The sequence below is a fragment of the Brachionichthys hirsutus genome, chromosome 1, assembly GCF_040956055.1.
Source record: "Brachionichthys hirsutus isolate HB-005 chromosome 1, CSIRO-AGI_Bhir_v1, whole genome shotgun sequence".
NCBI lineage: Eukaryota > Metazoa > Chordata > Actinopteri > Lophiiformes > Brachionichthyidae > Brachionichthys > Brachionichthys hirsutus.
The window spans coordinates 17,938,073-17,963,429 of NC_090897.1; the positions used below are offsets into that span (position 1 = coordinate 17,938,073).

The 25,357-nt window shown below is 46.4% G+C and overlaps 1 protein-coding gene across 1 annotated transcript in view; it reads right to left on the reverse strand.

Moving 5' to 3' along the window:
• Window positions 1-25,065, reverse strand: part of efl1 (elongation factor like GTPase 1) — an 84,705-nt gene extending 59,640 nt beyond the window's left edge. The window contains exons 1-12 of the mRNA XM_068741883.1: window positions 24,981-25,065; window positions 24,304-24,371; window positions 24,140-24,224; window positions 23,725-23,858; window positions 23,467-23,604; window positions 18,894-19,099; window positions 17,412-17,535; window positions 16,485-16,564; window positions 16,150-16,283; window positions 15,903-16,025; window positions 5,844-5,943; window positions 1,929-2,086 (exon numbers count right to left, since the gene is read on the reverse strand). Coding sequence (XP_068597984.1) covers window positions 1,929-2,086; window positions 5,844-5,943; window positions 15,903-16,025; window positions 16,150-16,283; window positions 16,485-16,564; window positions 17,412-17,535; window positions 18,894-19,099; window positions 23,467-23,604; window positions 23,725-23,858; window positions 24,140-24,224; window positions 24,304-24,371; window positions 24,981-25,062 — 1,432 coding nt within the window. The 5' untranslated portion in view covers window positions 25,063-25,065. The remainder of the gene's footprint in view (window positions 1-1,928; window positions 2,087-5,843; window positions 5,944-15,902; window positions 16,026-16,149; window positions 16,284-16,484; window positions 16,565-17,411; window positions 17,536-18,893; window positions 19,100-23,466; window positions 23,605-23,724; window positions 23,859-24,139; window positions 24,225-24,303; window positions 24,372-24,980) is intronic.
• Between the last annotated feature and the right edge of the window lie 292 nt (window positions 25,066-25,357).

The window sequence follows — 25,357 nt, forward strand, 5'->3', positions numbered from 1 at the left end:
GAATTCCCTACACCACCATCCGGCCCTGATACGGGGTGTCCGCCCCCTATATGACCGGTGCCAGAGCTTGGTCCGCATTGCCGGCAGCAAGTCGGACCTATTTCCAGTGCGGGTTGGACTCCGTCAGGGCTGCCCTTTGTCACCGATTCTGTTCAGAACCTTTATGGACAGAATTTCTAGGTGCAGCCAGGGCGTTGAGGGGGTTCGGTTTGGTGACCTCCGGATTGGGTCGCTGCTTTTTGCAGACGACGTGATCCTGTTGGCTTCATCAGGCCGTGCCCTCCAGCTCTCACTGGATCGGTTCATCAGCCGCATGTGAAGCGGCCGGGATGAGAATCAGCACCTCTAAATCCCAGGCCACGGTTCTCAGCCGGAAAAGGGTGGAGTGCACCCTCCAGGCCGGGGAGGAGATCCTGCCCCAAGTGGAGGAGTTCAAGTACCTCGGGGTCTCGTTCACGAGTGAGGGAAGGATGGAGCGGGAGATCGACAGACGGATCTGTGCAGCGTCTGCAGTGATGCGGACTCTGCACAGATCCGTCATGCTGAAGAGAGAGCTGAGCCGAAAGGAGAAGCTCTCGATTTACCGGTCGATCTTCGTTCCTACCCTCACCTACGGTCACGAGCTTTGGGTAGTGACCGAAAGAACGAGATCCCGGGTACAAGCGGCTGAAATGAGCTTCCTCCGTAGGGTGGCTGGGCTCTCCCTTAGAGATAGGGTGAGAAGCTCAGTCATCCGGGAGGAGCTCGGAGTAGAGCCGCTGCTCCTCCGCGTTGAGAGGAGCCAGATGAGGTGGCTCGGGGACCTATTTAGGATGCCTCCTGAACGCCTCCCTGGTGAGGTGTTCAGGGCACGTCCCACCGGGAGGAGACCACGGGGAAGACCCAGGACACGCTGGAGAGACTATGTCTCTCGGCTGGCCTGGGAACGCCTCGGGATCCCCCGGGAAGAGCTAGAGGAAGTGGCCGGAGAGAGGTAATCTGGGCTTCCCTGCTTAGGCTGCTGCCCCCGCGACCCCCCCGGATAAGCGGAAGATGGATGGATCGATGAATATTTTCAAACTTGTCAATGCTGTGTTTTTGGTTCAGGAGAAAGCGGAGTGATATACAGTAGTCCTTCATTTTCCGCGGGGGTTACGTTCCAAAAACAACCCGCAATGTAGTGATCTTTATTTTATTTTAGTTATTATACATGTACATAAATGTTTTAAGGCTGTAAAACCCCTCACCACACACTTTATACACGTTTAACAGTCAGGCATTAATCTAAATAGATTGTTTCAGTATTATAGAATGAAACCAAAGATCAAAACCTTTTCAGAACTAAACATTTGTTTGAGAAATATAAATATATAGTACGTACAGTAAACGTTTTCCTGTTAATAATGTTAAGGCGTGCAGGTCGAGGAAAGAGCCGCTTGGAGTGCAGAAGAACAAATATTCTACTCGTGCTGTCTTTAGCCTCTCATGCTGCTTTATTGGATAGCTTAGCACAGCGGAACGGCAGCGGCTATATGTATCAACAGGAAGAAACAAAACCCAAAAGGGACGTGACGTTTATGCTCCTACAAAATAAAAGCCTCTTTTTACACAGAGAATAAGAGCGCTATTAAACAAACGCTTAACAAATAAACATGATAGCTTTTAGAAATAACGAATTTAATTTTAATGATCAACCTACGAGGTTGAACACAAGTTATTAATAGCAACTGGCTATTTCACAGTTCCTCCGACCGCGCCTTCGTCCTTGCACCGTTTCAAGGCGCGTTCAAGTGCAAAAAATAAAATCTAAGAAATTGCATTAAAACTCCGCGAAGCAGCGAAGTCGCGGAAGATGAACCGCATTATATCGAGGGACTCCTGAAGCTCTGGACCTAAGTTGTATGTTTTTAGTGGTGGGAGGAAGCTGGAGAACCAGCAGGTAAACCTACCTGTGCTGAACTCTGCAGGCTGGCCCCTTGGTGCTCTGCTCCCTGAGTGAGTGAGCTCTTTGTGGCTCTCTGCTGCTGTCCGATCTGCTCTCATTCTGTCTGCGTGTCTCTTTCTAGCTAGCTCCCCACGTTGTGCCAGCTCCTCCTGGGTCAACAGCCTAAATAGATACAAACACACACAGGTAAGAATTTACTCAGACCGACAGATCAGAGTTGTTTCACTGAGGTCAGGGTTGCAAGCTGGGGCCATATATAGAGCTGGAAGAAATGAATCAGAATCCTTAATTCATCCCAGAGGGAAATATGTGCATGCAATCCTCCTCTCAAGAGAATGAGCCAATGAGAATAATTGGTTGGAGGTTCAGCTTGAACAATAGATCGCTGAGTTTGTATCAGACATGGGATGCTGGAGCACCTTTGTTTCATCAATTGTATTTGGGTTATAAGGCTTACAGATCCAGTATGTAGCTATTATCAATTGATCAATTAATTAACACTTAGAACATCGCGAGGGAAATAAACACAAACACATTTACTTTTTTCATACTGTCTCTCCATCTGTAACTACCCTCCAAGTCAACTGGTTGCAGTACTCTCCCAAAGTTCACAGAACAATCTGTTCAACCAGTTCAGCCAGACTGCAGAATCCAGCTACCCACCCACAGCTTTCTCTGCCAGAAGATCCATGAGATTTATCCCTGTCTGTTGGGTATAGATTACAGGATCTACCTGAATAGGAAACATGGAGACAAGGAAGTTGTGGGTGGGATTGGGCGGGCGCCTCCTCGGCCGACAGTCTAGGGGAAGTTCAAAGGCCGGTACCCTCCTCAGCCTGGATCAATGTCTTCAATGAACTCAAAACAACAAACCCAAACTGGGAGTAAGACGAGATGCTAAGGAGGCTAGGTGCGCTACTGCCGACCTGCCTAAGCTCATGCCTCATTAGACTATCAATGTCATGTTATGTTTACATCATGTTGATTGTGACGGTGACGATAGCAACATTGTACTTTTATCACATTTATGCCGGATAACTAATTATGTCTAAATAATAGAATTGTTAGGAAAAAGTACATTTATTACAACAAGCAGCTTTCTCCCTCACATATTAAACAGGATTGACTGACAGCAGCTGCCACAGATCTGCTCACGAATGACAACCCACATGGATATTTGCTCTGCACATTGTGAGGGGGTTTGTTTTTTCTTCTAATGATCTTGTCAACATAGTATTATAGTCAGGAGCCTCGCGGAGTGACACGTACCGGTGCTGTCCTTCACCATAGTATTATAGTCAGGAGCCTCGCGGAGTGACACGTACCGGTGCTGTCCTTCACCATAGTATTATAGTCAGGAGCCTCGCGGAGTGATACGTACCGGTGCTGTCCTTCAACATAGTATTATAGTCAGGAGCCTCGTGGAGTGACACGTACCGGTGCTGTCCTTCACCATAGTATTATAGTCAGGAGCCTCACGGAGTGATACGTACCGGTGCTGTCCTTCATCATAGTATTATAGTCAGGAGCCTCGCGGAGTGACACGTACCGGTGCTGTCCTTCACCATAGTATTATAGTCAGGAGCCTCGCGGAGTGACACGTACCGGTGCTGTCCTTCACCATAGTATTATAGTCAGGAGCCTCGCGGAGCGATACGTACCGGTGCTGTCCTTCAACATAGTATTATAGTCAGGAGCCTCGCGGAGTGACACGTACCGATGCTGTCCTTCAACATAGTATTATAGTCAGGAGTCTCGCGGAGTGATACGTACCGGTGCTGTCCTTCAACATAGTATTATGGTGAGGAGCCTCGCGGAGTGATACATACCAGTGCTGTCCTTCACCATAGTATTATGGCGTGCTGACAAAGCGGATTTCTAACTCGAGGCTGTCGGTCCCGCAGCAGAACACGGGAATAGAGCAGCAGCGAGAGAATCCAGCATTAATGAATCAATGGAGGAAGAGGAGGAAGCAAGAAGAAGACCTGCAGCAACTCGGCTCCTGCGATCTGCGACTCCGTGCGCGCCGATCTCACCGATACGGTCTAAACCGGAGTGAAGCAAAACAACTAGCTAACTAGCAAACAAGCTTATCATCATCCCGGGTGGATTAAGAACTCCAACCGTTCAACGTTAAACTGTGAGCTGCGTGGGAGCGCTGGACGACAGAAGGAGAACACACGTTCACCAAGACAGGGAGGCGACGCCGGGCGAGTTTCATCTTGAGAATAAGTTGAATAAAGTTTGACTTCTGACTGTTTTATTTTGCTTAAGGTGCATTAAAACCCGATGCGCCTTTTGTATGAAAAAAGACGCGTCCATTGATGTTGCGCAAAGTTGCGCCTTACAACCGCCCTATGGTCGGGAAAATACGGTAGTCAATGCAACTCTACCCTCAGTCCCCTCAACCCCTGCATACCTGAATAAAGACGTTCAAAGATTTAGTGACACCCACAGCCACAACACTAGAGGGAGCTCAAACAACAACCTGATTACACCCTCCTATAAGACAAACATGGGTAAATCATGTTTTTACAATACTGCCCCCCAAGGGTCCACCCTTGACTCCTGTTTGACTCCTGCCCTCTGTGGAGTAATTTATTTTTATTTTATTGTTATTGTTAAATGTCGATGATTTATGTACGAAGGACTTTCAACGGAAACAAGACCGTGCATAAATCATCGACATTTAACAGTAACAATAAAATAAAAATAAATTACTCCACAGATGCAAAATAACAATACATTAGAAAGACATATGTACAATGTAGGTGGACAAAAAATGGGGGGGGGGGGATTGATCCGGAGAGAGTCGTGATGACTATCTCCGTTTCTGTCCCCCTGAAAGGTGAATTTTTAGGTCCGTTTTGAAGGAGGCCAAAGAGGTGCATGTTTTGAGGGCGGGAGTCAAACAGGCTTTTTAGAAATGCTCCTCTTAGACAGGATGTTTGACTGTACTTGTACTGTAATACATACTACTGTTAACTGTACTTGTACTGGTCTAACACTATCGAATAAATATATTCATCATCATCATCATGGTAGAAGGGCCCATTACGAGTTGGGTAAGAAACTCAAGAACCTGTTTCATTCTGGAACAGATCCAGAACGTTTCTTCCATTCTTCTACTTCCTTTAACACCAATAGCTTAGGTGATTTTCAAAACTTTCATTATTTCTCAAGGAAGAATGCAGAGTTTAAGAAACGTAAATAAAAACATGCTTTTTGGTTGCAGAGAAGCTGGTCTGAGTATTTCAGAAACTGATGTGCTGAGACTTTTACACACACACACGCACATCTCTAGTGGTCACAGAGGATGGTCCATAAAAGCGCAAATGGCAAGTGAACAAGGTTCTGTGGGGGGTAGATGGTAGAGGTCGGAAGAAAATGGCCAGACTCCTTTGGGCCGATATAAAACAGTCACTCAAATAACCATTTGTTACAAGTGCCGTACGCAGAAGAGCAGCGCCCGCCAGCTAAGAGCAGGGAATTGATGAACCAATACACAAAGGCTGATTGAAGAAACATTGCACTGGTCTGATGAATGACATTTGGATGGTGAGTTTAGAATCTGGCAACAACAACATGGAGCCCTGTGTCCATCCTGCCATGAACCAGCTCAAGCTGGTGTTGGAGGAAGCGATATAAGGGCGTGTGGGATATTTCCCCGACACTTTGGGCCATCTCTTTATGACCCCCAGTGTACCCATATTCCAATGGATAATAAGCCAAAAGGATAATAAGCCACGTCTCAGAGCTTGAATCCTCTCAAACTGGATCCGTGAACTTGACATTGAATTCACTGAAGTCAAATGGCCTCTCCCTGTTCACGAACCTGACCATCAGTCACATCCACATTCACGAGAGGACTGCAGCACCATTTACTCAACACACACACACACACACACACCAACCTCACCGCTGTCTGTTCTGAGGCAAGGCTTTGGAGTCCACAGCAATCATCTTGGATACGAAGACAATGGTCGGAGCATCCTCACCACTGGAACACTGAAGGAATGCTGCAGAGAAATCAGGAGAAGGTCCGGAACACATCAGCAGGTGCAGAGAGCGGAGGACATTTTAACGTTCACTTTTTTCCCAGGTGTGAATGTGAATTATTTACACACCAATATATGTAAACATGTGACAGCACAGGAGATATATGGAGGGCATCAGACACTCAGGAAGCATCCTCTGAGCAGAGAGCTACGAGGGCCTTTTTGTTTTTCATGTTCCTTTAGGCCAGTGCTTCTCAATTACTTTCTTACACCCCCCCAGGAAGAAAAAAACATGTCACCCCCCCCCCCCGCCCCTCCCCAAAATAACACTCTTGTATCCTTATTAACATAAAAAGAAACATGAAAAAGAAAGAAATATAGATCAATTTACAACAAAGAATAATTTTATTACCATTGTTTTTTAGTCTGCAACAGAAAAGTTTTGAAGTGCATCAGTTTGCCTGAAAATAAAATTAAATCCTTAAACAACCTTTTTTTTTTTTTGATCAACTGGGCTTTTCCCGCCAGGCATAGGAAAATATTCACAAAAAAAAAAAACTTTCAAATAAATATCACATAAAAATGATTTTGATAATTTAAAATAAATAAATTTAAGAATGAAGAGTGAATATTTGAGGAAAACATTTTTTCTAGATTTTTTTCTATTAATGTTTTTAACCCCTTTTTTTCTTGATAAATTTCTTCAATTTAATCGAAAATGATTCTAAATCCTAAGCATTTGCTTCAGTTAGTTTATAAACAAACTCATATTCATCTCAAAAGCGAAAGTATTTATAACCTAACTGTCAGGGTCCTTGAGGACCTGTAATAATTTAATTAAAACTGTACAATTGAGAGTAATTTATGACAAATTTATAGAAATATTGCTTCTTTTCTTTCTGCCTCTGCTATGGTGAGCAGTTTGGTCCGCCCCCTTTATCATGCTAACAGTTCGGTCCGCCCCCTAGCAGTACGATACCAATGTGGTGCGCCCCCTTGTATGACGCTAACAGCGCTCGCTGGTTTACCGAAGTAGCAGCTACAAAGCGGGATGATTGCTGACAATATTCGGCATGTTTTCGCTGAACAAACCCAAGGGGCTCATCAGCGATGTTGGGGTGTCCTGTTTTTATGCGACGCTGTAATTTATTTGGCTTCATACTGTCCGCTTCAGACACAGTAAACACACCGGCCTTTCCTCATCTCCCACCGTAGTCATGGTGAAGCTAAGCGCTACATACGCTGTGTCATATTTCCTCGTCTTGGCGTTCGACCGACCTTCCTTTGTTTTATCATCTCCATCTCTGTTATTTCTCCATGATGTCTCTTGAGGGTTTGTTTACATCTTCTCTTCTTCTGCAAAAACACCATAGAGCTAATACTCCCTGCGCGCACTCTGACAATCAGGGCACCACTGCCACCTGCTGGAGTGGATATGCAATTACACTTTAATCTAGTACAGCCAAAAAAGCACGTCCTCCGGGGTCAAAGGCACACCTAATGTTTTTAAATGTATATATTTTTCTGTCAGTCTTGAAAAACTGGTAAAAATGAGAGAAAGTTGCTGGCACTGAATGAGTGAAGTAAAGTTTTTGCTATTAGCATCATTGCTTCTTTGAAAATCTCCCCTTCTTAAAATCAACAAAGCTCAAAATGAGGCTTTGGCTGCTGTTTGTGAGTTTTTCACCAGTTTCATGAAAGAGACTGGGCTGTCTCCGCCCATAGAGTGCCTACCTGCGGATCGTTAGCATGTTAGCTTATACCGCACGCTACCATGCTGGACCGTAGCCAGCTGAGACAGGCTGACCCACAGAGCGGATAAAATGTCTGGAGGGGCCGTTTGTCTCATCTATGAGAAAATGAATGGATAGCAATAAAAACACTGGGAAGTGAGCAATTTTTTGATGAGCTCACGGGCGTCCCTCATGTCTGTCTCAAACAGATGCTGCAGGACAGCGTCCCTCATTTCTACCTCAAACAAGATACTGCAGGACAGCGTCCCTCATTTCTGTCTCCAACAGATGCTGCAGGACAGCGTCCCTCATTTCTGTCTCTAACAGATGCTGCAGGACAGCGTCCCTCATTTCTGTCTCAAACAGATACTGCAGGACAGCGTCCCTCATTTCTGTCTCAAACAGATGCTGCAGGACAGCGTCCCTCATTTCTGTCTCTAACAGATGCTGCAGGACAGCGTCCCTCATTTCTGTCTCAAACAGATGCTGCAGGACAGCGTCCCTCATTCCTGTCTCAAACAGATGCCGCAGGACAGCATCCCTCATTTCTGTCTCAAACAGATGCTGCAGGACAGCGTCCCTCATTTCTGTCTCAAACAGATGCTGCAGGACAGCGTCCCTCATTTCTGTCTCAAACAGATGCTGCACGACAGCGTCCCTCATTTCTGTCTCAAACAGATGCGTGCAGCAGCGCTACCATGGTAACCGTGAGTGACACTTTTAGCACATGAAAACATTTTTGGCAACAATTTTTGCCGGAACATTACCATAAAAAGTAAACGTTATCCACTCTCCTCTTCTTCGACTCGTGCGGGAGAGAGGGAGAGCAGAGCGCCATCAAGGAGCGAGTGTCTCTACACACACACACATCGCACCGCGTTTGTGTGAGTGACGCCATATGGCGAGGACGGTAATATTGCTTTGAATCATCCATCTTCAAAGCGCTTATCCAGGGGGGGTCACGGGTCCAGCAGCCCGAGAGGAGCGGAGACTCCCCGCGCTCTGACGGAGCGCCTCACACTCCCTCCGGAGTCTCACACCGTCACCCGATGGAGGAAGCTCATTTCAGCCCCTTGTACCCACGACCGTTTTCTTTCTGTCACGACCCAAAGCTCGTTACCACAGGTGAGGGGAGGAACGGAGATCTACCGGCAGGTGAGGGCAGGAACGGAGATCTACCGGCAAGTGAGGGTAGGAACGGAGATCGACCGGCAGGTGAGGGGAGGAACGGAGATCTACCGGCAGGTGAGGGTAGGAACGGAGATCTACCGGCAGGTGAGGGGAGGAACGGAGATCGACCGGCAGGTGAGGGGAGGAACGGAGATCTACCGGCAGGTGAGGGGAGGAACGGAGATCTACCGGCAGGTGGTGATGATGATGATGATGAATATATTTATTAGAATGTTAGAGTACAAGTACAGTCAAACAGTAGCATGTATTGCAGTACAAGTACAGTCAAACATCCTGTCTAAGAGGAGCATTTCAAAAAAGCCCTTGCGGTCTTGTTTCCGTTGAAAGTCCTTCGTACATAAATCATCCACAATTAACAATACAAAAAAAACTAATATTAAATTACCCGATGCAAAATAATCAATTAAAAAGGGGGGGGGGGGGGTTGATCAGGAGAGAGCCGTGATGAAGATCTCCGTTTCTGTCCCCCTGAAAGGTGTATTTTTAGGGCCGTTTTGAAGGAGGCCAAAGAGGTGCATGTTTTGAGGGCGGGAGTCAAACAGTTCCACCCTTAGGGGGCAGTATTGTAGAAAGATGATTTACCCATGTTAGTCCTATAGGAGGGGGTAATACATGCTACTGTGTGACTGTACTTGTACTCTAACATTCTATCTAATAAATATATTCATCATCAATCAGGTTGTTGTTTGTGCTCCCTCTAGTGTTGTGGCTGTGGGTGTCACTAAATCTGTGGAGGTGTTTATTCAGGTATGCAGGGATTGAGGGGACTGAGGGCAGAGCTGCATTGACTATTTTAAATGCCAATCCCATTTTGAGTTGTTTAACCCTGTCTTCGACTCAGAGCCATTTTCGGCTACCAAAATGTCTAGGAAGAAGGGGGGTCATGGGCCCCAGATTGAGGAGTAGCTGAATCAGTTTGTTTTGGGAAGTTTGGAGCCTGGTTTTCAGGGACACTTTGATGTTGGAATACCAGGAGGTGCTAGCATAGTCAAAGAGGGGCTGAACGAGGCTCCAGCAAGCGTCCGGAGAGCACTTTTGTTGACAAAAGCAGACATTCTGCCCAAAAATCTTGTTCTTTGATTGACTTTTTTGATCACCTTAGTTGCCATACTATCACCAGACAGGTATTTGTCAAGAACACAGCCCAAATAGGTAATCTCTTCTTTGCTGGAGATTACTGTATTATCGACTGTGACCTTGAAATCATCAACATTTATCTCACGTAGAGAGTGTTTAGACCCAAAAAGAATATATTCGGTTTTACCAAGATGTAGTGACAGTTTGTTATCCGTAAGCCAAGTACGGATTCTGGTGAGCTCAGAGCTGAGAGCTTCCTCAACCTGCACTTTGTCCTCTCCCGAAATCAGGAGTGCTGAGTCATCAGCAAACAGGAACAATTTGCAGTTACAGGCAGCACTCATGTCGTTAATGTATAGGAGGAACAGTAACGGTCCTAGAATGCTGCCTTGAGGAACCCCACAGCTCACCGGGAGGGACGAGGACAAGGTTCCGTTTATGTCCACCATTTGTTCTCGTCCCTCAAGGTACGATTTCATCCAGTTTACTGATGTGCTATCAAAACCAATCGCCCCTAGTTTATTCAATAGGATTGAATGGTTAACGGTGTCAAAGGCCTTCTTGAGGTCCAGCATGACCATGCCACAGTATTTGCCCGAGTCTACTTCACGCTTGACGTAGTCGGTCAGATATATGAGGCAGGTGTCAGTGGAGTGGGATGTTCTGAAGCCTGATTGGAATTCAAAGAGCAGGCTATGCTCGGCGAGGTAGCGGTTGATTTGCTCCTGGATTATTCTCTCCATAACCTTTGAGATGGAACAAAGGATGGAAACAGGGCGGTAGTTTCCAGGTTCTAATTTGTTTCCTTTTTTATACAGAGGGATAACCCGCGCCGTCTTGAATTCCTGTGGGACGTGGCACTGATTGATGGATACATTTATCAGATGGGCTACTACGGGGGCGATAGAGACAGCTGCGTCTCTGAGGAACCGGGTGGGTATGTGGTCGAGGCCTGTGGCCTTGTTAGGTTGAAGGGCAATTCGTTTTTTTAGTACATCAACGGTATTAACAGGTGTGGAAGAGAAAGTGTCCTTTTTAGCACCTAGCTTCTCATAGTGAGTCTGGATGTGGTCAGAACCATACAGACCTGAATGCGGGGGGAGTTTGCTGACCAACAGGGGGCAATAGTGGTGAAAAAGCTGTTAAAACAATTAGCTAGCACCAACCTGTCGGTCTGGAGCGAACCACTTGAGTTAATGCAGATATTTCTGGTTTTTGTTTGGAGTCTGTTGCTGCAGCCTAATTGTTTTAGGGCCTCCCACAGTTTTTGGGGGTTGCTTTTGTTTGCCTCAATGTTATCATTTAAGAAATTCTTTTTGGCATTTTTTTTCATTTTGTTAACCTCATTGCGTAGTTTTCTGCTTTTTTCCAGTAGTTCCTCGTTGTTGGTTTTTCTGTACTCAGAGTAACATTTGTTTCTGAGCTTGATGGCATTCAATATTTCCCCCTTCATCCAAGTTTCTGTACGGGCTCTGACCCGAACAGCTGTTATGGGTGCTATCTTATCAATTACAGACAGAAATGCAGATTTAAAGGAAGACCAGGTCCCCTCGACAGAGGCGGAGTTTAAAGCATCAGACCAATCAGTTTCCTCCAGCGCTGTTGTTGGAGCTTCTGGGGAGTAATGCTTCATGGTTCTGCAGTTGATTGTGGATCAATGGGCTGCAGGTCTATGAATTTTACGAGTGCAGAAGATCATGTCGTGATCACTTAGACTGCACTCGATGGCACCACTGTTTTTGATCCTAGATTTGTCCGATGTCAGGATTAGGTCTATGATGGTTCTAGAGGTGGTGCTTACCCTTGTAAATTGCTGAATCAGCTGGGTAAAGTTATGCAGATTACAGAAGCTGCTGAAGGATTTGAAAGTGGGAGTGTCTTTCCGAAGGACATTGGTGTTACAATCTCCTATCAGAATGACCTCCGAGCTTCCCAAGCCGATCGCATGCTTCTCCAATAAATCATAGAATGAATTTTGGTCTGGGGGTCTGTACACTGCGCCAATGACCAGAGGTTTAGCTCTGGGATAAATGATCATTACCCAGACAGACTCTGTGTCTGTTCCTAGTTCTGGTAGAACGGTGAAGTTGAGGTCTGATCTAACGTAGATGCAGACCCCGCCCCCATGACGGTCCCTGTCCTTCCCGATAACAGTGTACAGTAGTCCCTCATTTTCCGCGGGGCTTACGTTCTAAAAACAACCCGCAATAAGCGAAATCCGCAATGTAGCGATCTTCATTTTTTTTTAATTATTATACATGTACATAAATGTTTTAAGGCTGTAAAACCCCTCACCACACACTTTATACACGTTTAACAGTCAGGCATTAATCTAAATAGATTGTTTCAGTATTATAGAATGAAACCAAAGATCAAAACCTTTTCAGAACTAAACATTTGTTTGAGAAATATAAATATATAGTACGTACAGTAAACGTTTTCCTGTTAATAATGTTAAGGCGTGCAGGTCGAGGAAAGAGCAGCTTGGAGTGCAGAAGAACAAATATTCTACTCGTGCTGTCTTTAGCCTCTCATGCTGCTTTATTGGATAGCTTAGCACAGCAGCGCGGCTACATATATCAACAGGAAAAAACAAAACCCAAAAGGGGCGTGACGTTTATGCTCCTACAAAATAAAAGCCTCTTTTTACACAAAGAATAAGAGCGCTATTAAACAAGCGCTTAACAAATAAATATGAGCTTTTAGAAATAATGAATTTAATTTTAATTAAAGCTGCGAGCAGCCTTAAGAGGTTCCTCGAACCCGGCGTACGTTGGGGTACGCGCTTATTCGCAATCCACAAATGTCAGAAACACGCGTACGTCCTCTAGACGTGACCCTGACAAAGGGTGTCAAGTTTGGGACCGATCGGACAATGTATGCTCCTGTTCCTGTAGGTGGCGCTGAGACTATCACTGTCAATGGCATGTACTCGAGTTCAGGTCCGGACTCTCATCCAGCGAGTGAAATTTGGAGACGGTCGGACCGTGTAAAGTGAAGCTCCAACAGCCACGCACGTCACGCCAAAACATCAAAGTTCGCAAGGCCGCCACGGCAACAGCGATTGGCGAAAACACAAAAGCTTCGCAATTTAGCGTCGTCAATGAGTCGAGAGGCCGTCGCCCAACTTTGAGATCGATATCTCAAAACCTCTAGGAGGAGTATCGCAAAGTTCGAGACCTCTAAAATGGTAAAATGGCACATTCAAACGTGGCCTGTGACCTCATCGTTCGATCGATCAAAAATCCCTTCGCAATTTAACGTCGCGGGTACTTGGCGATCACGTCATCCGAATTCAACGCGAATCCGATAAAGCGTCTGGGAGGAGTTCGTCAAAGTATGCCAAAAAACGTACATAATCCAATATGGCCGACATCCGGGTGGGCGGGGCTACAGAAAGCCAATTACAAATATGTCTGGAAGGACGATTTGGACGTTACCCCCAAATTTCGTGACTATCGGACAAACTACGTTCAAACTACGGCCTCCCGTGCGTTAGGGGGCGCTCTGGAGCCCCCGAAACACGCCGAGAGCAATCGCTTTACGAGCAGGTCGAGTTGGCCGATGTCCGTCTCCTGACGGATTTTCAAGAGTTTTCGCGTATGTTGAGGGGGTCAAAGCTACGCTACAAGGGAAAAACAATCAAGGGGGCGCCAAAGAGCCAATATGCGACGTAACGTTAAAATTACACAATCAAATCCTCGTAAGTACCGTTGCGAACCCGCACGTAAAGTTTCGTGGGTTTTCGTCGATCCTAAAGTCCTCAAAAACGCGTTCGTACATTTCAAATTTTCGCACGCCGTCCAAGATGGCTGACTTCCTGTCTGCGTATAAAATCTCAAAAATATTTACTAGCCTCGGGACCCCCAGAGGTACGACGTACTCGGATTTCGCGACAATCCGAGCACCTTTTCGGAGAAAAGCCGACTTCAGGTGGCGCTATGGAGCCCCCAATCCATATACAATTCCAATCAAATTCCAGATTTAGAAACTAGACACCAGATGTGACACTCCTATATGGTTTCGACACCTCTAGGTGCCCGGGAAGTGCCTCAAAAAGCCATTTGAAAATAATAATAATAATAATAATAATTTCTCAAAAAACAATAGGTTCCTTGAACCTTCGTTCTCGGAACCTAATGATCAACCTATGAGGTTGAAACCAGTGACGTGCGGTGAGGTTCGTGTCTGGTGAGGCACAGTCAGATTTACTAATCAATGAACCTACAGCTTGTTCATCATTTGATTGGCAACATTTAACGTGTTTTGTTTAAAAATTCATACTAGAATTTTTTACATATTGTCACAAACCTGGCTCATCAGTTTGTGACAAAAAGGGGAGACCACACATAATCTGCGTATCTACAAGAGATTTAATGAAATTATTCAACTGTGCGTATCAGTGTGCGTGCAGCGTTGGATGTGTGTGGATGCGTGTGTGTTGATCAGTTAAAGTTTAACTGATGTTTAACTGTTAAACACATGTTCTGAGACGGGTCTGTGTGTGGGTGAGGGGGGGGGTGTGTGTGTGTCCCTGTCTGTCCGCTGGGACAGGGACACGCTGCTCCCCGACACGGAGCGAGTGAGAGGGGGAGAGAGAAAGAGAGAGAGAGAGCGCAGACCGACAGATGTACGAGCGATATCGGAGGAAAAGCTGTTCTTCATTTGACAGCTTATGTTCTCCAGAACGTTTCAGAACACTCGTTCACATCTAATGGACTCTCTGTCAGGCCCAGTCCGCCGCGGTTCTGCTCGAATCGGTCCCGCAATTTGACCATGAATACGCGGTCGCTGCTCGTGTTTGGAGGCTTCTCGGTAAATTCTTCATGTCGTAATATCCCATCCGAGTCCAGACATCTTCAGAAGTTGAGAAAAGAAGGCAGGAAAAGCAGGAAACACGGGTTCTTGCTTGACGTCCAGACATCCAGACAGCCAGCGCTTCCGTGTTCACAAGCCCGTCTGAACGAGCGGATCAGCTGATGAGTGCGCTGAATCACTCACGGGTCTCCTATGGGCTGGAGGCAGTATTACACATGGCCTCATTCTGCAGTATTTTAATGCCGCTGAGCACAAGAATACGTGACGCACTAATTGTATTATTAAAAATAAAAAAATCATAAAATATATAATATAATATCACTGATGTTATATTATATATTATATTATTTTTAATAATACAAATACATGATTTTTATACGATGACAGGTGAGGCTGTGCCTCACATGCCTCCCCTGACTGCACGTCACTGTTGAACACGTGAGAAATGATTAATGGCAACTCGCGCGTATTTCACCGTTCCTCCGACCACGCCTCGCCGCTTCAAGGTGCGTTCAAGTGCAAAAAAAAATTGCATTAAAACTCCAAAGCAGCGAAGTCGCGGAAGATGAACCGCATTATATCGAGGGACTACTGTATCCCTTAATCTCAATCTCAGCATCTTTACAAGAATCATCCAGTTTGGTTTCAGAAAAAGAGAGAATTCCCACCTTACCGTTGCCAAACATCGATGTTAACTCGGACATCTTGGACTTGCATGTTAAGCTGTTCACGTTGAGATGAATAATGTGAAGACCTCTCCCCGAGAAAATGTTATTCATATCTTCCGTGGCAGGTGAGGGTAGGAACGGAGATCGACTGGTAAATGGAGAGCTTCGCCTTCGCCTCGTCTCAGGTCCTCATCACCATGACGGTGAAGAGAGCGCAGACACATGTGCCCCCCCCCCCAACGTCAGAAGGGGAGCAGTTCCTTCCAGACTTATTTCAGGTGATTACAGACCTACCCAAACTACGAAGGATTGACTGGATGGTTTATTTTGCTGTTTTGGGTTGATAAGGACCCAAACTCACCAGAAGAGTGTAGAAACATTGGAATAGTGAGTTTTAATACAGTAATATGTCTTCTTTAAGGTTCACGCATATGTAGAAAGTCTGCACGGCATTAATCTCATTACTGGAGTGTGTGTCTGTGCACAGGTGTACCTCTCTTAAGTTCCTGTGTCTCTTCAGGCAGGGAGTCGAACCGACGTGATCCAACAGTCATCAGTTTCTCCACTTTCTCGGGTGTTATGTCCAATGGACTCGGGAGCTTCTCACACACCATGGCTAAAGTCTCTGTTCAAGGAAGACAGACACTAGACCAGACCCTCAGAAATCCTGGGCTGCAGCAGCCAATCAGACAAGAAATGAAAGCAAACCGGCTTCTACAGAGACACATGGACAAGGATACAGAGGACCGCCTGGGACACGGGTAACCATTGGCTGCAGATGGCATGAAGGAGGACTTTAGGGTCAGAGTGACGGCAATCTCTGGCCATCACCTTTACCCCAAGTGATGCCACAACCCTCTCCACCTTGTCGTCTCTAGTCACAGAAACAGACAGCACCCTTTGCATTCAGACTATTTAGTGGAAAAGTGTCCATATGCGGAGACTGAGAGACGAATATTAGCAAGAGAGACATATTTAAGTGTTAATAGTGAAACTGTGACATGTAGCCTCCACATCTAAGCATCTCATCACATTTATGATTCTACTACACAGAGCCGTTGCATGATAGACCCACCTCCTGGTGACAACTGCATCATACAAACTCCAGATGTTATCCAGCACAAGCTGCACAAACAGCTGTTTCTTTCCTTTGGCCTGCAGCAAAGACGTATCACAATGAGAAGCAGGCAAACAGCAGGATCAATAACAGGACTAGGCTTCTTACAACCCTGAATGAAGAACACTGTGAAGAGTCACCGAAACAGAACGTAAAGATTAAGACAATCCTTTTCACATGCAGCTCAAAGATGATATATTTACCGTATTTTCCGCACTATAAGGCGCACCTAAAAGCCTCTAATTTTCTCAAAACTATAGTCAGGAACCTCGCGGAGTGATACGTACCGGTGCTGTCCTTCAACATAGATAAGTCAAGCTTTATTGACTATAGTAGAAAGAGAGAGAGAGAGAAGAGTAGAGAGAAGAGTAGAAATAAAGAACATGGCTCCCCACTAAACAGAGTGTCCGGTGTCTAGTATATTACATGGTGTCAGTTTTGTTTCGCTTAATGCGTGAAGTCGCGCCTCATAACCAGGTGCACCCTATGGTCGTGAAAATACGGTAAGTATTTTTAACTGACTCCATTCTGGATCCAATCCAGATGAAATTCGGTGGTGAGATAGAGGCCTCCACCCTGCATGATTGTCAAATTCCATACATTTTGGTCAATAATCAACAGCGATATTGAGGAACAAATTTTGAGGCTTCATTACTGCAATTTGAACAGAAGTTTCAAAGCGATCCAAAATACAGGATCTCTTCTGTAACATCACCAGATGTTCCTGGTAACGTTAGCATTTCCTGAAAATTTCATCCAGATCCATCCAACCTTTTTGAGTCATCTTTCTAACAGACAAACAAACAAACGCTGGCGAACAACGGATGTAACAACAGTTGACATAAAACACTGAAATCACAACTCAAATAGTGATTATTACGTTACCTTCGCTCCTTTCATGATCCTCTTTGCTTTATTATTGAGGTAGAAGTCTCCCCACAGGGTTTTGAGCAGCACCTCTCTCTTGATGCCCATTCTCTGGCTGTAGATGTGGGCAAACTGCTGGATGCTGCAAGACAGAAAACCAGCCTCAGTCTCCGTGTTGACGCGCACCAGACGGATGCTGGGCTTCTTTAAACCATGCTACAATGCTAAACCATGCTAGAAAAAAAGAAAAAGAAATAAACCATGCTACAGTGGAGCTGCAGCCGTTTCACTTTTAAGCAGATTGGTGTGAAGTGGATACTTCAACAGGAGGTGTGTTACATTTAGCTAGCAGCACCATCCACTAGGCCAGGGGTCGGGAACCTATGGCTCGCGAGCCATATATGGCTCTTTTGATGATCGCTCAGATTTAAAAAAAAAAAAAAAAAACGTTTATTTTTTATTTATTTTTTTTTACTCGCCTTGCCCGTGCTGACCGCAGCTGGTTTGCGCGCCCAGGTCGTGTGTCGTGTTTTTTGTTGTGAGTAACTTGTTCACTTGTGTCTGGATCTTATGTTCCGTTTTCTTTGCGGCACCAGCCAGTCGCCGTCTGTTAGTAGAGCTTGTGTTGCATTTTACTGTGAAAAATCACAGAGCGGAAGCGCTGCCACGGTTCCGCCCTGAGCCTGGGCTGCCACTTTAAAAGTAGGCCGTCATCCCGCCATTAGGGGTGGGCGTGGCCAGCTGTGTGCACGGTGGCAGAGTGGACTTTGTTTGGCTCCACCTTAATTCCAGATTACTACTATTTTAATGTATTCTTACCTGGGACCTTCTTTTGGAATAAACGTGTGAAAAAGACGGGGCCCTGCGTTTGCTTCAAGAGGGCATCACTTGCTTTTTGGTTTTCTCTCGGCTGTGTATTATTACGTTGGGCTCCAGCCCCCCCTCGTCCTGTGTGCAGCTCCAGGTGTAAATGATCAGTTCAACCATCGCACCGTCTCTGTTCTCTGCTTTCTGGGGTCCGCTCACGTTAGTCCGTAACGTTCAGAGGCTTATTATACTAGTTTATTACCTGCTTACCGCTTATACTGACATTTAGCTGAATTCACGTTTAAAATATATTATATGGCTCTCACTGAAATAAATGTCCAAATATTTTGCTTTCATGGCTCTCTGAGTCAAAAAGGTTCCCGACCCCTGCACTAGGCCTTTGAAGACGTACTCAGTTGGTTTTCCCCTCAGGCAGGAGGCTGCGGTCCATCCGGACCAGAACAGCTAATTCCCCTTTATACCCCGTTCCTGCCATTAATACTCCCCCTGGTGGTGGAAACTAAATGTTGCAGGCAGCACTGAGGACGAGTCTCAGATACAGCAGAATGTAAATGTCTGTTCAAGTCTGACAATCAATGACTTTATAAAGATACTTTCATAAAGCAATATTTTGATCAGCCACAATAATGTAATGTTTTTAAATGAAAATACCTCACCCCCTGGCAGCCTCACCTGAAGCCCCATCCATCAATAGCACTGGCAAAAACCACATTTCCTTGGTCAGGAGAGAAGTAGAGGTTGGAGTCGTCAGCCTCCTCCAGCCCAGCGCTCCATTCGTAAATCTGTTCTCCACTCGGCCCCCTCTGCTCCTGCTTCTCCTTCTCTGCTCGCTCCTCAAACACTTTGGATGTAAACAAAGTCCCTGTGACAGCATTCACCTGCAGGGAAGGAGATGCACCAGAGGCCTGCTGACGCCTACACAACCTTTATGCCAGAAACATCACAAAAAAAGTTACACGGATCACGATAAAACATTTTGGAAATGTTATCGGGAAGGGATGATTCAATTTTGGTGATGATCCAAAAGAGAACCTGGATTCTGGATCACTTTGAAATTAATTTAATATTGCAGGCAACGGAGCTTCAAAATTTGTTCCTCAATATCTCGGGATATTATTGACCGATATTTGTGGAATTTTACAAAATTGTGTAAGATGGGATCATCTCTTTCCACCGAATTTCATCCAGACCAGATCCAGATTGCAGATATTAGAGGTTTTTTGATAAATGGGGGTACACTTGCCTTTCGGCCGAGTCGATTTCACACCTACGGATTAGTTCTGTTTTTGACGCCATTTTTCTGTCTGTTTTCTGTCAGGATGACGGAAAAAACGCTGGCTGGATCTTGAAAAGAAATCCGAAGACGGGTTTTGGTCTAACTTAGATCCCATTAAGTATTAAGAGCGATCCGGATTCCTGTCTGGATCCAAAAAAAATCTGGATTTTCCCCATTTACTCAATGGAGTTAAAAAAATATATAATATCTTGTAAAATGTGAATTAAATTCACTCACCAATAATCACACTCATAAAGGGGAACTATCATGAGAAGTGTCTTCTGGATCTGATCCAGAATGAGGTCAGGAACAAATCTTACATTTTAACATTAAACCCATTTATGGATTCAAGAATCAGTTAGAAATACACATCAACTCTGATTCATGTTTGGCGTATAAAGACACCAAGAACAATCTAGAACCTTTTGGTGCTGATCCAGATCACCATGTGGACGGTGTAAATCCAATTATGTAGGGCAGTGTTTCCCAACCGGTGTGCCGCGGTGCGAGAGATCGTCAGGTGTGCCGTGAGAAATTTTCCAATATCACCCCAAAAAAAATAATTTTTTATTTTTCTAATATCACCTAATGAACATTGTCGGGTGTCCGCGCTGTAATAAAGTGTTTGTGCCGCCCGTAGATCGCTCTTCAGACTTTGAAGTGAACGACAGGAGCTGGTTTCCGTCATTGTGAGCCAAAAAAAAGTATGTTAAAGTCTAACGTGTTTGGTCGAGATGTGTGTGGGCGTGTGCGTGTCCACAACGAGCAGGGGGGGGGGGGGGGGGGGGGGGGGGTTACGCACATGCAGCACAGCGAGTGGACAAAACGAAAGGGAGGCAGAGAGAGAGAGAACTTTAGACCAGAGACAAACGACGCGCTAGAAAGGGTAAGAGAAAACGAGAGATAGAAAACGTAGAAATATCTGGAGACATTTTAACGCGGCTGACACAAAGGCAAAATAAAATAAAGTAAGATCGTATCTTGAGGAGCCGCTTATCCAAAGAAGTGCAGACCCACTGAGCTGGTGGGAGTCCAGGTGTTCAGTCTCCCCACGTCTCACACACGCAATGGCACGGAGACTGTCCCCCCAGAGAGAGTCTCCAAAACAGGACAGATGATAACAGAAGGATCAGCCCCCCCAAGCTGAGCCACTCGGTTTCCTTTGATGCCAAACTTCAGTAAAACATTAGAACCGTTACCTGAAGCTGCTTTATCTTTTGCACTTTTTAATTTATGTTTTCTTGTGTTAGAGATTTACATGCAGAGATTTGACCTTGTTCTCTGTGAGATGTGTTTGGTTTGGTTTTGTATTTTATATTATTTAATATGTTTATTGTAGCTAGCAGTGCAAAGAGGATTTAAATAAAGACATTTAATAAACATTTGATATATTGCATGTTTTTACATTAGTAGCTAATTTTACACAATGCACATGATTTGGTATTAAATTAATTTTGTCAACAACAAAAAATCTGAGGAGCCACTTGGGAGCCAAAAGAACCGGCTCTCTTAAAAGAGCTGGAATTCCCATCACTACACTGAACTGAAACAAGATGGTGGTTTAAAGCTAAACTTTGCTGATCTTCCTTTGGACAGTTTCTGGTTATCTGTTGCCAAGGAGTTCCCCGTTCTAGCCAACAAAGCTATTCTGACATTGCTCCCGTTTTCAACCACATATCTGTGTGAGCTGAGCTTCTCAAGCTGGACGGCGATAAAAACTAAAAACAGAGAGACTGAGAGCTGATGAGGAAGAGCTTTGTGTGTGTCTTTCTACCATTACTGCAGGATATCCATTTTGAGTTCATCCAAACAGCCCCAGGTTTCCCACTAAGTATAAATACATTAAAAAACTATATTATTAACTCTATATATTATAATAAAGGTCATCTAATATAATGTGTACTGTGTTAGAACGTCATAGAGAGTTATGGAGTGCCCCAGGGACCCGTCTCTTCCTGATGCCCTTAACACCTTCTACGCTCGCTTTGAGGCTTCCAACACGTCACCCTGCACTAACCTCACGCCGCTTCCACCAGGTGAGCTGTCCCTCAGTCTGGCTGCTGAGGATGTGATGAGGTCCCTGCGGAAGATCAACCCCCGCAAGGCTGCAGGCCGAGACAACATCCCGGGCCGGGTTCTGAGGGACTGTGCCGATCAGCTCTTCGAGGTGTTGACCGACATCTTCAACACCTCATTGTCCCAGGGCTCAGTGCCGACGTGTCTGAAGACGGCCACCATCATCCCTGTCCCCAAGACCTCTACCGTGTCATGCCTGAACGACTATCGGCCGGTTGCTCTGACTCCGATAGTCATGAAGTGCTTTGAGCGGCCGGTGATGGGGCACATTAAGGACAGCGTCGATGACAGCGTGGACCCCCATCAGTATGCGTACCGGAGGAACCGCTCCACTGATGATGCGATCGCTTCTGTGGTTCACGAGGCCCTGAGTCACCTGGAGACCAGAGACGCTTATGCCAGGCTGCTGTTTCTGGACTTCAGCTCGGCATTTAACACCATCATCCCGCAGACTCTGGTCAACAAACTGGTGACACTGGGGCTGAGCCCATCGATGTGCAACTGGGTCCTGGACTTCCTGACGAACCGGCCGCAGACTGTGAGAATCCGCAACATCTCCTCCGCCCCCATCATCCTCAACACCGGCTCCCCTCAAGGATGCGTTCTGAGCCCTCTGCTGTTCACCCTGCTGACGTATGACTGCAAAGCCAAGTACCCGAGCAGTCATATCGTCAAGTTCGCAGACACAGCAGTGGTGGGACGCATCCTCAACAACGACGAGTCGGAGGACATGCAGGAGGTGGAACATCTGGTGCAGTGGTGCAGAGAAAACAACCTCTGCATCAATGTGAAGAAAACGAAGGAGATGTTTGTGGATTACAGGAAAGGAGGCTACACCCCCCCCCCCCCTCCCCTCTACATCAGAGGAGCGGCTGTCGAGGTGGTCCAGAGCATCAGGTACCTGGGCGTGCACATCGCTAGCGACCTAACATGGAGGACCAACTCAGCCGCCCTAGTAAAGAAGGCCCACCAGCGCCTCTACTTTCTGAGGAGGCTGAGGCGAGCAGGTATGGGCTCCCCGGCCCTGGCTTCCTGCTACAGGTGTGCGGTGGAGAGTGTCCTCCCATCATGCATCACGGTATGGTACGGCAACTGCTCTGCTGCAGACAGGAAGGCCCTGCAGACAGGAAGGCCCTGCAGACAGGAAGGCCCTGCAGACAGGAAGGACCTGCAGACAGGAAGGTCCTACAGACAGGAAGGTCCTGCAGACAGGAAGGCCCTGCAGACAGGAAGGTCCTGCAGACAGGAAGGTCCTGCAGCGGGTGGTTAAATCGGCCCAAAGGACTTCGGAGAGCAGCCTACCCACCGTGAGTGACATTTACAGCAGGAGGTGCAGGAAAAAGGCAACCTGCATCATGAAGGACCCCACCCACCCTGCACACGGACTATTTTCCCCCCTCCCATCTGGAAGGAGGCTGCGCAGCATCAGGGCCAGAACCACCAGGTTCAAAAACAGTTTCTTCCCTGATGCTGTGAGGGTTGTGAACAGTGGATAACTCGGAGGCCAAATGCACTGCTTCCGTGTTGGACCCAAACGGGGATCGTGCAATCACTTTTGTCACTTTTGTCACTTTTGTGTATATATTTAGTTTGAGTTGAATGAATGTGTGTTTGTTTGTGCCTCAAGCTGGGACCTGAGTGCTGTTTTTCGTTCGGGCATGAGAGTGTCTGAATGACAATAAACATTTCTTGATTCTTGATTCTTGATTCTTCTTGATTTTGTGTCATTTTGGTTCGTGGTGTGCCGCAGGATTTTGTAAACGTAAAAAGTTGGGAAACACTGATGTAGGGAATGAGATGCTTGGCTGAGGTTTGTGCTCTCCATGTGCTTTTCTAGTATGATTAATGCAAAATAGACAAGATGAAGGTGCTGACAGAGGAGGAGCATCTCACCTGCTCCAAGATCTTCTGCAGGTGTTTGTAGGCTTCCTGAGAGGTCAGCTTCAGCTCGACGATGAGGCGGTCGATCTTATTAATGACCAGAACAGGCCTGATGTTCTCCAGCCATGCCTGACGTAGCACAGCTTGGGTCTGCAAGCAAGTCCCACATGCAAAACAATAGAAACAAATAAAATCCTGTTTAGCGACGGGTCCGTTCCGTGTTCTCCCTACGTCGGCGACGGATACAGTGAACAGATATGACTCGTTCACCTGTGGACACACGCCCTGCACAGCGTCCACCACCACTATGGCACCGTCACAGAGCCGGACAGCCGCGGAGACCTCCGAGGAGAAATCCACATGACCAGGAGAGTCGATCAGGTTGATGAGGTAGTCCTGGTCCCCTAAGGGGGTGCAGACACACCAGCGGCATTACACACCTCTCACAGCAGGCACCCGCTTTCCATTCACCGTTATCCTGTTTCAAGTTAAGACTTGAGTCAAGAGAGGGACAGTTCAGGGTTCTCAGCTGTCCCGCGGTGGGTTGCAGAGTTTCGGAGGCGTGATCTTATCTCATCTTCTTTGGGATAACAGCTGCATTCAAAGGCTGAGGAAAGCAGCTGCAGCAGCTCAGGGCCTACAGAGCACTGACCTCCACTGGGCCTGACAGTAGACCAGGGCCTACCATGTCGGTGGTACAGGGCGATGGCGCTGGACTTCATGGTGATCCCTCTGATCTGTTCATCCTCCCTGCTGTCCAGATACCTCAGCTGGTAGAATCACACATCACTGTTGACGAGGAGACACCAGCGTCCGGAACAGCAGGTCAGATCGAGCGCCGCTACTCACCTTCCCAGCCAGTCGACTCGAGATGATGCCGTTGCTCGCCACCAAACAGTCAGCCAACGTGGTTTTACCTGCAGACACGCACGTGCTCCTGATTACAGAGTTCCCCTCCGTGCTTGTTCAGCCGCAAACCCGAAATCAAACACACTCCACTGAAGACAGTAAGAAAGTCAACGAGTTAATCTGCCCTGGTAAAACATGTTCAAGTCGAATGACATTCATCTGCCAAGGTCGAATAGCCCGACACCCCCATCCAGCTCTCAACAGTGAACATCACCTACAAATATATTACCTTTTAATACAAATGATTAACTGGATCTGTCCAAACTATCACTTTACATGTATATATGTTTTATATTATTTACAGAAGGCTAAGAAAAAGAAAAGAAAATCACAAATAATCCAGGTCCATAGCCAAACTGAATGAAGTCGTGCCTGGACCCCCCCCCCACCTGCCCACTAGTTTGAGCCCCCCCCCCACCCCCCCGGCCTTAAACCGTGATAAACCCAGAGGTCGCAGGGAAAACCTTATTAACGTCCCTCTTAAAAGCACTTGGGGGGGGGTCCAAGACAGTGTCACAACGAATCATTCATGTTCATCCAGGTTATTATTATTATAAAGTAGTGTAAAGTACTCCCGAAGAACTGCGAGGAGGACTAAAGTACTCCTGTGGCCTCACCATGGTCGACATGAGCCAGGATGCACAGGTTCCTGGCGTTGGCAGGGTTTCTCTGCAGCGCAGCAATGTTCTCCAGCCCCATGGCGAGCACCTGAAAGCACCAGCACACGTGTTCACGATCACTGCACGGCGAGGCGGGCGGAGAAGGGACGGCTAGCTACAGGCCAGAAACGTGCTAATATGCCGTAGAAGGGTCCGCCTCCCCGCACCTTGCTCAATGAAACACGCGGCTTGACTGGGCACGAAGCCATAGCTGGCTAAACGCAGCTAGCGTTAGCTTCTAGTCTAAACCAAAGCAGCTAGCGTTAGCTTCTAGTCTCAACCAAAGCAGCTAGCGTTAGCTTCTAGTCTAAACCAAAGCAGCTAGCGTTAGATTC